At 33.8% G+C, this 13,717-nt stretch overlaps 1 protein-coding gene across 1 annotated transcript in view; it reads left to right on the top strand.

Moving 5' to 3' along the window:
* The window catches only part of Pros1 (protein S), an 81,915-nt gene extending 69,091 nt beyond the window's left edge, over positions 1–12,824 (top strand). The window contains exons 13-15 of the mRNA XM_010602896.3: positions 8,051–8,199; positions 9,316–9,541; positions 12,514–12,824. Of these exons, the coding sequence (XP_010601198.1) occupies positions 8,051–8,199; positions 9,316–9,541; positions 12,514–12,674 (536 nt within the window). The 3' untranslated portion in view covers positions 12,675–12,824. The remainder of the gene's footprint in view (positions 1–8,050; positions 8,200–9,315; positions 9,542–12,513) is intronic.
* Positions 12,825–13,717: the final 893 nt, after the last annotated feature.

Below are 13,717 nucleotides of genomic sequence, written 5' to 3'. Positions count from 1 at the left end.
AGTGCTTCAAGACTCTTCTCTAGAGGAGACAGAGAAGGGTCAGGGTGGAATTTTGTACCTTTCCTGGAGGAGGTGTTGCTCCCAAGACTGTGCTAATGAAAGGTTTTCTTTAGCTTTCTCCTCTCCTCTCAGATATTCTCTGGAGTATCCACTAAAGCCCATGGAAAAGGCCTTATGAATAGATAAATGTTTCTCTCATATGTACATTTCTTAGGGCTCCTATAGTCTCCACCTGACACTACATGAACTTCTGCAACTTGTAATTTTTAATTATCAAATTTTATGGCATCTGGTGACTGCTTCATCCTGTCTCTTATCCTGTCTGTCCTTAAAAGCACTTGTCTTTCTTTAGGTATCTGGTTTCCTGATTGCCCAGAAACTTCAGCTTTGACAGTTCAAGAAAAATTAAGATCCTGCAGATAATTTGGCTCTTGAGTAAAGATTGGAATCATGATCTTTACACTTTTCTACAGGAATATTATAGAAAGTGGAGCAGGAAGTCCTGTTAGGCTATCTCAGCTTTTACTTTTATAAATAATACTTTATAGCCAGGGATTTAGCTCAGTGATTCTGCCACCTGCCTCTCAAGAGCAAAGTCTTGAGTTCAATCCCCGGATCCAAAAACAAACAAACAAACAAACAAACAAACAAAAAAACTTTTATAAACATTATTGAGAATACTTTTTATGTGATTAATTCTGAAGGAAAGAATCATAGCTTATCTCAATCAAAGATTATGGGAATATATACAGAGTCTTCCAAAAAAATTGTATAGACACTTCAGGAAAAGAAAAACTTATGTAAAGTGCACATTCTCCTGATTTAACAGCTGTAGACTTTTATCTGTAGGGGACTTTAAAGGATGTGGTATATCACAGAAAACCTACTATACCACTGGCCCTTACAGAAGAAATTGAAAATGCATGTGCAACAGTCTCCACAGATACTTTCACTAAGGTTACCCAAGCAGCAGTTACGATACTAATAGATGTCTGAAAACTAATGGCCACCAGTCTGAGCACCTTTTGTAACTGTAGAAGCCAAAGGTAACTTGAATTAATGTCATGATATCTCAATAAACTTAGTATTAAAATATTTATACAAGTTTTTTTTTCCTGACTTGTGTATACTTTTTTTCTGTATTATTTCAAGATAAATTATATTCTCTTCCAAAGATCTGTTATTAATTAATGCTTCTACCAACAGAAGGAGATGGTTCAGATTTATTTCTAGTCCAATAGTTCAAAAATTATATTTTGTAGTTTTAAATATTATTTTCTTAATTTCTGCTGAAGTTCAGTATCTATCATTATATTTTTAGCTGTTTCTACATTTTAATTACTTTTTGAGTTCCTTATCCTTTTCTTTGTTGTGAATTTCTTATTTGAGCTATTGACACTTTACATTATAAATTGTTAGTGAACATCTGATATCTCTGCTTTAGGAAAAATGATATTTGAATGTATTTATTTGTAGCTGCAAAAAGTATTTACTAAAGTTTTTATTTGTTGCTTTAAAAAGTAATTGAGATTAAACTTGAGTCATTCATAGGTAAATAGATACACTTCGAGACCATAATTTTAAATGAAATAAATAAGATAAACAAGTTTAAATATTGCATTGTTTCTCCTAGGTGAGAAACCCTAAGGGTAACTAAGGAGAAAAATGGAGAATAGTTATTGAAAAATACTTTTCCTATTGAAAAGTAGGAAGAACATGTTCAAAGGGGAAGTGGAACAAGGAGGGAGGATGGGAAAGGGAAAGGGATTAAAAAACAAAAGATGAATGGGCTAGGGATTTAGCTCAGTGGTGCCTTGTCTGCATGGAAAATGTAAGATCCTGAGTTTGATCCCCTATATGGAAAAAAAAAATGGAAAAACATGGAAACAAAGCTTCTGTGAATAGGAAATGAAGAAGGGTTAAAGGGAGAGGAAAGGAATGGGAAAATAAAGAAGAATTGAGATATAGTATATGCAGATACAAATTCCCTATGATGAATGTGAGCACTATGTATGGCAAATATGAACTAATAAGAAATAAAAAAGTAATTACTATCATCTTAAGGAGGAATCTTATACCAGTGGTTAGTGTTTTTCTAACAAACTAATAAATATCTTTAATATTAGCTCTATTGTATACATAAAATTTTAAAAAATATTTTAAATGGGCTGATGATTAAATACAGGAAAAAGGCATTGAAGATTTTTTTCAAAGGCAAAAAATTCTTGAAAAAGAAATGAAAATAGTTATATTATACTTAAAAATTATTTCTATAAGTAACAAATTTGTTCATCAATAACTTGAAAGTGTCCTTTATATTTAATGTGATAACTTCTATATATTTGCATATTTATTTTAATTTCCTTTTGTTAATATCTTGTGTTATATTTATTTATTTCTTGGTGATTGTATGTATTCTCTCCTTGGTGGGACTTATAGGATTATAATGAAACATATAGTTGTGTTATAGGTGGCTAAATGAAAGAACATCTTGTCAAAGGAAAATTATTTTCTCCTTTCATAATCAGCCTTCCAAAGAGGTTCCAACAGGTATTGGGGCTTTCTTACATTACTTCGTATTAAGTAAGGAGGAATTCATTAAGATAATGAAAAGATGAAAATAAAGTGTTTGTAGATGGGGAGGGGAGGAGGGGGTGAAGGGAGGGCAGGGGTAAGGGGAAAAAATGAGAATCAAGACTTGTCATGTAGAGGTACATGATCCCAACAATGAATGTAACTGTACTGTATCCCTAAAATGTACCAATAAATTCAATTAAAGCTGGAAGAAAAAAAAAGATTGTGAACTGATATTTTTTGGAATCTAACTATAATACTATATATTATAATACTATTATATACTATAATACTCTTATAATACTATAATATTGGTTGAGATAGCTATTTCTAGAGCGTAATAGTGGGGATACATTTTGAAAAACATGTTATTATGTGATTTTTTTCATTATATAAGTATCAGAGGATACTTAAACCAAGCCTGTTATTAATGTCACTAGGTTATATAATCTTACATGACTCATTTATATGACTAAATTTTTTATTGACTGAACTGTTATTATGTGGTACATGATTATACTTGCTAAAGATATTAGTTCAACAAATATTTATTGGGTGTCTCTTATGGAGACAAATTAATGATAGAAACAAGTACCTCTTTTAACTTACACTCAATTCTGGTAGAAAACTAATCTAGTAATTGAGAAAAAAATGTCAAGTTTTATAATAGAGTCACAAGATGAAAGTATCCATTCTACCTTTAAAAGTAATTGTTTAACAATTTCTTTTTTTAAAATTAATTTTATTGGTACATTTAAGGTATACAATATAATGACATTCATCATTGGAACTTTGAACCTTTGCATTATCCATCTTGGTTTTTATTTTTTCCCCACTCCCCTGCCCTCCTTTCAACCCCTCCATCCCTCACTATCTGCAAAGACTTTGTTTCTCTTTTTTCTTTCTTTAATATTAATTGCATTCCGATCTTTCTATTCCCCTACCCTCTCACTTCCCCTTCCCCTTTGCACCTGTTCTTCCTATTTCACATTATCTACTATACCTTTTAGTCCTTATTTACACTTTCAGTTTCTCACACTAGAGAAACTATTCACTATTTACACACATGTAACCTATTTATTTCACTTAAGAGTATAGCCTCAATGTGTATCCATTTAGCTATAAATTCTTGCATCTATGTTCATTAGTGAGATTGGCCTGTAGTTTTCTTTTTCATTTGGGTCTTTTTCTGCTTTGGGGATCAAGGTGATGCTTGCTCCCAGGAATGAATTCAGGAGTATTGCTTCCATTTCATTTTCATTGTAGAGTTTAAAAAGTAGTTGCAGTAGTTCCTCTCTAAATGTATTATAGAATTCAGCAGTGAAGCCATCAGGACCCTGGCTTTTCTTAGTTGGTAAGTCTTTAATCACATTTTTAATTTCACTGGTTGATATTGGTCACTTAGAATTTTTAGGTAACCTTTGTTCAACTTTGGTAATTCATATGTGTCTAGGAATCTGTCCATTTCTTCCATATTTTCCATCTTATTGGCATATAGCTTCTCAAAGTAGATATTGGTGATACTCTGTATTTCTGCTGGGACCATTGTAATTTCACTCTTTTCATTTCTAATTGCATGGATTTGGGCCTTTTCTTTCCTTTTTTTTGATAAGGTTGACCAAGGTTTTGTCAATTTTGTTTATTTGTTCAAAGAACCAACTCTTGGCTTCATTGATATGTAGTGTTCTTTTAGACTCCATTGTATTGATTTCTGTTCTGATCTTTATAATTTTCTCCCTTGTATGAGTTTTAGGTTCGCCCTGCTCTTCTTTTTCTACAAGCTTGAGGATCAGCACCAGGTTGTATAATTGAGCTTGCTTTGTTTTCCTAGTATTCACAAATATTCCTAAAATTTTCCCAATATTCCTAATAATTCACTGTTAACAAATTTTATATCATTCTTAGTCTCCATTGCATTGATTTCTGCTCTTTATAATTTCTTCCCTTGTATGAGCTTTGTGTTTGTCTTGCTCTTCTTTTTTTTTTTTTTTTTTTTTTTTGATACCAGGGCAGGCGGTGGAACTACTGAGCTAAATCCCTGGCCCTGACTTGCTCTTTTTTTTCTAGAAGCTTAAGGTTCAGTGTCAGGTTGTTTAATTGTGCTCACTCTGTTTTCCTAATATGACTATTCACTGCTTGTATTTCCCTTGTAATACTGCTTTCATTGCATCCCATAGATTCTGATATTGTGTTGTCATTGTTATTTAATTGTAGGAATTGTCTGATTTCTTCTTTAATTCTGTGACCCACTGGTTTTTCAAAAGTGTGTTCTTCAGTTTTCATGTGTTTATGAAATTCTTGAGGTTCCTTTTGCTATTGAACTCCAATTTCATCACACTACCTTCTGATAATATACAGGAGATCACTCCAACTCCTTTGCACTTACTTAGTCATGTTCTATGAGCCAGAATGACCACTATGCAGCTGAAAAGAATGTGTATTCTGATTTTGTGGGGTGGAACACTCTGTAAACATCTGTTAAATTCATTTGTTGAAGAGTTTGATTCAGTTGTAATATTTCATCATTTATTTTTTGTCTGATTGAGCTATCCATTTGTGACCATGGGGTATTGAGGTCCCCCATTACTATTGTATTAATATGATTTTTACATACCCATTAGTATTTGCTTTATATAGTTGGGAACACTAGCGTTTTGTGCACACATATTTATGATTGCCATCTCATCCTCTTGGATTGTTCCCTTTACAAGGATATAGTGTCCTTTGTCTCTCTTAATCAATGTTGGCTTGAAAGCCACTCGATCTGCAAAGAGGATAGCTACTACTGCTTTTTTGGGGGTAGTTCCTGCTGCATGGAGTATAGTTTCCACTCTTCAAATTTCAGCTCATGAGTTTCTTTTTGCATCGTGTTTCTTGTATGCAGCATTTTGTTGGATCTTGCCTCTTGATCCATTCTGCCAATCTATTTCTTTCTTTTTTTTTTTTTGGTACCGGGGATTGAACTTGGGTCCTTGAGCTTGCAAGGCAGGCCACCAAACCGCTGAGCTAAATCTCTGGCCCCAATCTACTTCTTTTAATTGGTAAAATGAGACCATTAACATTGATGGTGATAACTCATATGTCTTGACTTATCCTTGTCACAACTTTTTCTTTTTGTTAGTTTCTCCCCCTTTGCATTTAATTTTTTGTCATGCCTGATGGATTCATTGTTGTGGGCTTCCTGGGTTTGTGATCCTTCTGGTCTTTTCCTAGGATATTATTTAAAGTTTTTTGGAATGCTGGTTTGGTATTCCTGAAGTTCCTAAGTTGCTCTTTGTCATGAAAGTATCTTTATTTCTCCATCAATTTTGAAAGATAGTTTTCCAGGGTACATCTATCTGGGTTCAAGGTTGTTTTCCTTTGGGGCTTGAAATATGTCACTCCACCTCTACTTGCCTTGTGGGTTTGTGCTGAGAATTCTGCTGTGATTTCAATAGGCTTTCCTTTGAATATAAATCATTTCTTTTCTCTGCTTGTAAAATTTTGTTCTTCTGTTGGGTTTTCTGGAATCTTAACTATTGTGTGCTATGTTTAGATTGTTTCGATCACAGCTATTTGGAATCCTATAAGCCTCACTCATCTGTATGTCAAGCTCTTTTCTCCTATTTGGGAAGTTTTCTGCCATTACTTCTTTGAACAGTTGTTTTTTTTTGTTTGTTTGTTTGTTTTTTTTTTATGTCATCAGCACTCTTTTCTGTTTCTCCCATCAGTTTTATGTTATTCTTCTTTGAATTGTCTAGCAGCTGCTGGAATCTCTCATGGCCCCTAACTATTTTTAAGAGATTTTTCTTTTCTTGGTCACAAATTTCAATTCTATCTAATATATCTGAAATTCTGTCCTCATATTGGCTTGTTCTATTGCATGAACTTTCAATGGAGTTTTCAATCTCCTGGAAATCTGTTTGCATCTGTTTTATGGATTCTGTTTGTTTCTTATGTTGGGATTCCATCATGTTTTTCAGTTCCTCTATTTTTGTTTTGTCTGTGTCCACTCTGGACTTATTTACCATGTCATGTACTGTGGGAACAATCTCTGGTGTTATCTGAGAAATTATTTCTGATTTCATTTTTTCCAAGTACTCTTTTATTGCCAGTTCAGGGAGCCCAGGTGGTTGATTATCAGATTCTTCCATCTCATTGCCCTTTAGGGTTTCCTTAGGTGATCTGGAAGTGTGATTTTGAGACTTATTTCCATGTCTTCTCATTTCAACAGATGAAGACTGCTATGCCTTTGTTGAGGCAACGTTTTGCTTACCCAGTGGTCTTCAATTCTCAGCAAGCCACTGAGCAGCCTTTATGGTGCTGCTTACCAGTGTAACAATGCCTGGGTTTAGAATGGTGGACTTCTAGATTCCTGAGCTGACCTGTTGTCTGAGCAGGCTTCTGGCTGGGGCCTGTGCACACGTGGGATGATATCTAGGTGTGCTTCTTGCTGGGTGCCATATGTAGCAGTTATCTGGGAGGTCCTTTAGCTGGGGGCTGTGTACTCCAGTTCCTGTAGTCTGTACAGGCTTCTGGCTAGGGTCTCCACATACTTATCAATGGTATTAGATTGAACCTCTGACTGTTGCTTGTGAAAATGTGTAGTTCTTTACTGGATTGGCCCTTGGCTGTAGCCTATAGTGTGGCTGGTCTCTGGCTGAAGCTTGTGCACCTATGCAGCTCTTTTCTAGGGGGTGCCTGTGGCTTTGGCAGTTGTTCCTCCCAACTCTGGTGTTGGGGTGGGACCCTGATTGGGATATGCCTGCCACCCCACCATTCTGGTCCACACAATGGCTCTCTGGCATCTCTGCACACTTACTGATTGTATGATGGGCTTCTCTATGAAGCTTGTGCCACTGTGTAGCTCTTTTCTAGGCAGGCCTGTGGCTTGGGCAGATGAACCCATGCCTCTGGGGTTGGGGTGGGGCCCTGGCTGGGATCTGCCTGCAGCTAAGCCACACTCATCCACTCAGCTGCTCCCTGGCATCTGCATGCACTTATGGATGATATGGTGGGACTCTGGATCTGTTTGACAGTATTTCTGTACTGACAACCCCCCGCCAATGTAAGTAGAAAGTATTTTATTTACTAACTACTCTAGAATGAGGAATGATGGGGTGGCAATGCAGAGTTATTCAAAATTTCTCTCCAATATAACAATAAACTTGTTAGCCTTTCTTCTAACTGTGTACTTTCAAATATGTTCACTCTGAGATTTGAACATTACAAGGAAATGTAACATTGAAATATGCCAGGGAAAGTAAATCCATCAAAGAGTAAATGGGAAAAATTCATAATACTTGACACTACAATCGAGAATTCTCTTTGAGGAAGAACAGATGCATGTGGTTCCATTTGTGTTTCTTGTTTGCATTTGAAAAAAAGTCTATAGTATTATACCATGTTTTTCTGGATATTAATCAAGTTGTAATTGAGTTTTTTGGTTCATTTTAGAAGTCTATTGATTGTACTTGTGTTTCATTGTTTTAAACAGATAACAAAACTTATGCTGAGGGTTGGCAAGTCAATGTGACCTTGATTATTCGCCCATCTGCAGGCACAGGTATTATGTTTGCCTTAGTTTCAGGTAACACAGTGCCTTTTGCTTTGTCATTGGTAGACTCCACTTCTACAAATTATCAGGTAAATTTACTCTAAATCTGTAAACAATATGTGCTATGTATATGCATGTGTTTTACAGTAGGTATTATATTTATCCTGCAGAAATATTTTGAAGATTGAATGGCCAACTCTGCAAAGTATTAGGCATAATATTTAACATTAACATAGGCCCCTTGGTACTCTTATATTATTATCTATACTCAAGGTCTGAAAGAAGAAGTAAGGCAAATAGAAACTCAAAAACCTAGTGCATCTAAAGCTAAGATTTGGCAAATTTACAGAGTATGTAGAAATCCACTTTTATTCAAAATTCTTATAACATTGTAGGAGTTATTCTGTTCTAACAAAATAGAAGCGAGTCTGATAATCCACTCTCAGGTATTTGGTGTTTAATTATAGTGGTTTTTTGCTTTCTCTCACTCTTAATCTTTTTTCACATGAGTACATTAGGAGAGAGAAGACTAAAATTGGTCTACTTGAATTCTAGCTGGCAACCCATTAGAAATTAGGAGGAAAAACAGGGAAGTCTTGCATACAGGAAACATGAAAGTTATCAGAAGATCCATGTTATTCAGCCTTCTATTAGAGGCTAATAGTTCTGCTGTCATCCACAGTGGATTCCAACAAGTATCAGCAGGCTGCTTATGTTTATGCCCAGGTTTTCTTGGAAGCTCTAAGCTGCTGTTAGAAAAAGACATATAATTGAATAATGCCTACAGTAATAAAAAAGGGTGTCCTGTTTGCAATTTAAATGATTGTTTGGATGATCTGGTTTTTACACCTGAGCAATTTGAAGAGTTTCTTCTGTTTTGTTGTTGTACTTTTTGTTAACCTCCACTCTACTCAGATCTTACTTCATTTGGATTTCAGGGCTTTGTTTTTGTTTTTTTGCTTGCCTATTTTTTTTTTTTTTAAACAGATGGAATTCCTATTTTCACATTACATTCACATAGTTGAAGGAATTAAATCTTGATTATGATTAATATAGTATTACAGTTTTTATTTATAGTTAGAGGCTCTGTCATACATTGTGCTTTACTCATTTAAATTCAGTTTTTGAATTTCAAAGCTCAGAAGTCACAGAGGTAGCATTACTATTATTACTTGCTTATATTGGGTCTCTGCCCTGCTCTTTAGGACATTCTAGTATCTGTTGAAAATACAGTAGTAAGTCGAATCAAGGCTGTAAGTCTGTGTTCCAGTCAACAATCCCAACTGGTAGTCGGAGTCAACAGAAATAATCTGGAGCTGTGGACTCCACTTAAAAAAGATATCATCTACTCAGAAGACCTTCAAAGGCAGCTTGTCATCTTGGATGAAGCAATGAAAGGAACAGTTGCCACTTACCTAGGTGGTATTCCAGGTAAGCACTTTTTCTTCAATATAAAAAGTGTATTTTAATCAAGTCTATGATATTAAAAATATAGAATTTTAATGAAAAGGTATGAGAATTAGGACAGAATTCCAGGGTCTATTGTTCATTTTCTAAATGCTTGAACAGACATTTTATTGTTACATTTTGGTTTTCTTCTTCTTTTTTTAATGGTGAATGGAAACTAATCAACTTTTGCTGTATTTGTCTATGACAGCCAGAGGGGATTTCATTTCATGTCATCTTCACAATAGTCTTATAAATTCAATATTTATTCTTGAACTTATTCATTATCAAATATTTATTTACTCATTCATTAAATAATTTATCATTTATTTAGTATTTATTAAGCATTTATAACCTAGGTACTAGGGATAAAGTAATAAGCAAATAGATATGATTCCTGCTGTTAAGGCTCTTTTAATCTAGTGGCAATAGCAGTCATAAAACAACTGTTTAGGAAATACCAAAATAACTAAAATTCTGATTATTTCTGTGAAGGAAAAGTGTGGATTTATTTTAGAGCTTGAAATGTGCACTTGATTCAGTTGTGGAGGCCAGGAATAATTGCCTTAATAAGACACTAAGATATAAATCTGATATCTGATGGAGAAAATGAATTTGGCCAGGTGATAGTAGCAGGGATGAGTGTATATGGTAAAATGTTCCTGTAGACAAACTGGGAAGGGGTGACATGTTTGAGATATGCGTAAAAGGTCTATATGTGTAAAGCATGTTGAGCAAGTGATATGGTGCTGCAGGTTGAGGGTGGGAATCTGATGGTGGGTGGAGGGCTTGGAGATCCGGTTCAAGGTCATATTATGAAAGATACATGAATTGTTTAAAGTGTTTTAGGCAAGAAAGTTACATTTCAATATCACAATTTTAAAAATTGGCAAAAAAGTGGATACAAATTGAGATGCGAGGCTGGTGAATAATCATGTTCAGCAATAATCACACTATCATCAACTAGTGCATAATGAAGAGTCTGAATACTATACTAAGTTCTTCAAATGTATCAACTAATTTAATTTTCAAAGCAGTAAGGAAAGTACTATAAAATGGGGACGTGTTCCCATTTTATAGATGAGGAAACTGGAAGCTGCTGGATTAGGGTGAGGGCACTGGAGACACGACACACTGAGTAGATTAGAAATATAAGTGAGAAAATAAAGGGATTGAGTGATTTAAATACAAGTATAATGATAACTCTTAGGTATCTTGCATAAGAAATTGTATTGTAGGGATTCCCCCTTATCAAAATGAGGAAAACTAGAGGAAAAGCAGGTTCATTTTTAACTTAACATTGGAAAGTGTTAAATTCTGCCACCATTTTACTTTCAATGGCAAAAAAGAGACAGGAAGTTATTTAGAAACATTTTCTAGTACTATTTGCAGATTATTCTCAAGGACAGAATTTTGATTAGTCACCCTCTAGACTTCTGGTAATCTTCATTATATTGCTTTCAGTTCTCATGTTATCAGTTTTCCACATATGTGATTTAATCAGGGTTTGGTGGGATCAGAAGTAAATAAACTCCAAAAGTTCCAGATAGACAGATAGATAGAGAAACAAGATAGAGTTCAAGTAATTTAGGTAAAGCATGGTGAATTATTATAATTTCAATTAAAGTGAATGAATTCTGTACTGAAACCTACTACCTTATTCACAAATTAGTGGAATGCAATTTTAATAAATCAAAAAAGCAATGAAGGAGTTTAAATGATGTAAAACTACCAAACTTTCAGAGATTCCAAGACCTTGCAATAACACTAAAGACTGAATTCAAGGTAGAAGTGTTGAAAGAATGAAAAAAAGTTAAGATAAACCTATAAATTATGAGATGGGAAAACTATCGATAGACAAAACAGGCATGATAAGTCACAAGTTAAGAAGTAAAATATGACATAAATTCTGAAGATTATTAAAAATACTTATAGTTTAAGGTGATGTTAATAATTATATAATTACATATTCCAGGGATAAAAATATTTTCTAAAAATAATAGCATAATGGATAATGTTTAGCTGAACTTGAAAAGGACTTTTAAAATATGCTATAAACTTATAGAAAAGTATGGACTACATTGGCAAGTTTAAAGAAGGAAAATTGAAGTATTTATTTTTAGCATAAGGTACTAACAAAGAAAACTAGTGACTATACATTGTGAATGTTTATAAAGAGGAGATGCCTAAAAAAAGAGGAAACAAGTAGAGAGATGGGAATTCTAAAAAAAAATTAACCATAGTTCTAAGGAATCCAAGGTTTATGACCTGAGTATTAAGTTTTATAAAGAGAGGCTCAACACCCTAAAATTACCCTGTTCACTAAGTAGTTTTTAAAATTGTCATTATTAGTACAGTATTATTATTCCATAAAAGTGAATCCTCTGCTATGGCTTGCTGTTGTTGTCTTCTCAACAAGAAACTATTTCTTGGAAAATATGAAAATCTGCTTTTATTTTAGCAATAAGAAGATATATTTATCATGGCACTTAAAAAACATTTCCAAGTAACTGTGATTAGGAGTTGAAAAAAGTGATTTAACAATGCTTAAAGCATTGCTCAAACTTAAAAAAAAAATAACATATATCTTTTAAAAATAAATACAGAATATCATGAGTTGGAATATGTTCTTTTATGCTCTTCTGTAAGGGTGTTTATTTATCTTCAGTTTGATTAGAACTGATTGCATTTATAAAATCAGAAGAACTCCCAAAGATGCTGAGTGCCATGCCAAACATAGTACTATATATGGTAAACTATATATGGATTGATACATACTTGTGTGTTATATGCGTGTGTGTGCATGTTACTATATATTTATTGGGTAGAATTGCACTGTTAACATCTCTTTTAATGTTACAATTTGGTTGCAAATGGAAAGTCTGAACAATTAATCTAACTTTAAGCAAATAAGATACTGAAAGTCTTGGACTAATAGTAAAATATTCTTTTTACAGATATTCCATTCAGTGTCACACCAGTGAATGCCTTTTATAGTGGCTGCATGGAAGTGAATGTCAATGGTGTACAGTTGGATCTGGATGAAGCCATTTCAAAACATAATGATATTAGAGCTCACTCATGTCCATCTGTTTGGAATAACACAGAAAGTTCTTAAGGCATCCTTTTATTTGCTGATAATATTTTTTCACCTGTGTTTACCTATGTTTCTGTAACAGCTGGAAGGTTTTGTCTATGAAGTGAAGTCTTTGATTATTTTGTGGTACATTGAGCTTCTTGAAATTTTAAAAGCTCTTATCAAGAAAAAGAATTCTGCTATAATATTTAAAAATTTCTTTTGTTGCTGTCTGGAAATTAAATAAGGAAACAATTTTATTGTAATTTTTTACTACAAAATCACATTGCTTTAGTTTTTGTTTGAAAATGCAAATTTTAATTTCATCATCATTGGAATAGTATTTTAAATATCTATATTTCTAAGAAGGCAAATCAGTAAAAATGAACAAAAGGTCATGCGATTAAATATTATGGATCATAGGCAGATACTTTTATTTTGTTGATGCTACTCTTTTGTGATGAAGGCAGAAGAAATGGTGGATTACTGAATGTGAATGGAATGGAAGGTCTTAAAGCTTTATTCCAAAATAATTTGTCAGGAGGATCAACTTAGTCTTTGTCTTTCTCTTACATGGCTTCACATTTCAACCAGTACCTTCATTGAATTAGAAAATTAAGGGACAAGTTTCTTTGAGAGCAGCACATGAATCTTTCTTCTTGGGAACTAGATGCAATGAGGATGATACATTTCATTATTTTGGAATGGGTGTGGAAATTTGGATTGAATACATTCCATAAATTTGGCTGTAGAGATCTTATAAGCTCTGGATGAGAAAAGGCAGTAGTATTTAATGGTGGAAAGGAGAATAAAGAAATGTGGTTTACAGTTTTCCTTCAATCTAGATTTCAATTAATATAATAAATCACTTGACTATAATTTGCTGAGGAACAAAAGAATCTATGAGAGCTAGAACAGGTTTTTAACAGAAAGAGAACTGCAGAGAGGAATAGTAAATACTATGCTTTGTACTTAAAGAAGTAAGGAGGCAAGATTGCAACATATTTGTTGAGAATGCACTTGAAATGGCATTTTTTTTCACTCCTGAGCCAACCATTCATATCAGGTGTGTATCGGATGTTTCA

This window comes from Fukomys damarensis, unplaced genomic scaffold, assembly GCF_012274545.1.
Source record: "Fukomys damarensis isolate Sample0158 unplaced genomic scaffold, DMR_v1.0_HiC HiC_scaffold_24, whole genome shotgun sequence".
In the NCBI taxonomy this organism is placed as follows: domain Eukaryota; kingdom Metazoa; phylum Chordata; class Mammalia; order Rodentia; family Bathyergidae; genus Fukomys; species Fukomys damarensis.
The sequence above is the reverse complement of the archived record's forward strand: the minus strand, read 5'-3'. Positions and strand labels throughout refer to the sequence as shown.